The sequence below is a fragment of the Cebus imitator genome, unplaced genomic scaffold (genome assembly GCF_001604975.1).
Source record: "Cebus imitator isolate Cc_AM_T3 unplaced genomic scaffold, Cebus_imitator-1.0 Scaffold776, whole genome shotgun sequence".
Taxonomy (NCBI): domain Eukaryota; kingdom Metazoa; phylum Chordata; class Mammalia; order Primates; family Cebidae; genus Cebus; species Cebus imitator.
The window spans coordinates 67,960-69,641 of NW_016108091.1; the positions used below are offsets into that span (position 1 = coordinate 67,960).

At 52.0% G+C, this 1,682-nt stretch overlaps 1 protein-coding gene across 1 annotated transcript in view; it reads right to left on the reverse strand.

Annotated features, from left to right (window-relative positions):
* PKLR (pyruvate kinase L/R) overlaps nt 1–1,224 on the reverse strand; it is an 11,815-nt gene extending 10,591 nt beyond the window's left edge. Inside the window, exon 1 of the mRNA XM_017519810.2 lies at nt 1,125–1,224. Within this exon, the coding sequence (XP_017375299.2) occupies nt 1,125–1,224 (100 nt within the window). The remainder of the gene's footprint in view (nt 1–1,124) is intronic.
* Between the last annotated feature and the right edge of the window lie 458 nt (nt 1,225–1,682).

Below are 1,682 nucleotides of genomic sequence, written 5' to 3' on the forward strand. Positions count from 1 at the left end.
AACCTCTGTCTCCAGAGTTCAAATGATTCTCCTGCCTTGGCTTCCTGAGTAGCTGGGATTATAGGCATGTATAATTTTTGTATTTTTAATAGAGATGGGGTTTCACCATGTTGGGCAGGCTGGTCTCAAACTCCTGACCTCATGATCCGCCCGCCTTGGCCTCCCAAAGTGTTGGGATTACAGGCGTGAGCCACCTCGCCCTGCCTCGTTCCCTTCTTATGAGCTGGACGTCATCATATATTATCTTATTATGTCACAAGGTACATAATGTTCTATAATTACCCCAATTTCACAAATAAAGAAACAGAGTCTGAGAAAGAGGAAATCAATTGTCCAAGGTCATCCGGCTTCTAAGTATGGATCACATAGGATTCAAATCTAAGTCTGACTACCTCTAGTTCAAGTTCTCGGCCACTCAGTTATACAGACCCCGCACAACCCAGGACCCTCCGGCCTGCAGCTACTGATGTCCCTCAAGCCCAGCACCCCTTTGTGTCTAGTACCCAGCAGCCTCTCCTTATGCAGGCCCAGCATCACCCAGTTCCCACTCCCAAGGTCTCTGTTTTCTCCCTTCTAATCCCTGGCAACTGGTTGGCTTCCACGCCCCACGTTCTGAGTCTCCCCAGGCCCCTCAAAACTGCTATAGACCCAAAGGTCCCTGTAGCTTGACCCAGCCTCTTTCAGAGGAGCCCCCCTCATTCCAGCCGCACCTTCCATGCCACTGCACAACTCTCTGGGGCTCCCTCTCTGTGGGTCTGCTCCACACTGTTGGGTTGTCAGAGGCATGAGGCCCAGCTGGGCTGGGGATCAGTTCTGCAGACTGGTTAAAGTGTCACCAGTGACTCCCCTTCCACTGGAAGCCCTGTATGCCAGGGGCCAGAGTCCAGGAACCACGGGAGTGCCCCGTGGTTTACATGCTGTGGCCTTGGCCTGCCTATACAGCCTGGAAAAGAGCTAGGCCAGGGTCCATAATTTAACACGGAGAGGCTCTGATGACCATATGTTCCTCTCCAAAACCCACCTAGCCAGTGGCAGATAGGGATCATTTATACCCTCCACCCTGACTCCTACTTTCCACCCTCATTTTCCTCCTATGTTCAATGGCTTCTGCTTCCCCTTCTTACCTCCTGGAGCCCCAATCAGAATGGACTTTGCTAAGTCTCTCTGGGACTTAGAGACCCATGACCAAAGCTGCAGGGATGATATGTTCTCCTGGATCGACATGCTTTCAGTGGGGGCCTGGGGCTGCGGGACCATGGAATGAGAGAGAGAGAGATGACAAAACTGCTGGTCTTATCTGAGGGAGCCAGAGAAGAGAAAAGGGGCACACCCAGTAGGCCACCCTGTCTCAGAGTCCCTCCCCAACAACTGCCTGCTCTCTGCCCTCATCTTCTGTCATTTCCTCTCATCCTTTTTTCCTGATAAATTTTCGCCAAGCACGGTGGCTCACGCCTGTAATCCCATCACCTTGGGAGGTTGAGACAGGCGGATCACAAGGTCAGGAGTTCAAGACCAGGCTGGCCAATATGGTGAAACCCCATCTCTACTAAAAATACAAAAATTAGCTGGGCGTAGTGGCAGGTGCCTGTAGTCCCAGCTGTTTGGGAGGCTGAGGCAGTAGAATTGCCTCAACGTGGGAGACAGAGGTTGCAGTGAGCTGAGATCACACCATTGCACACTCC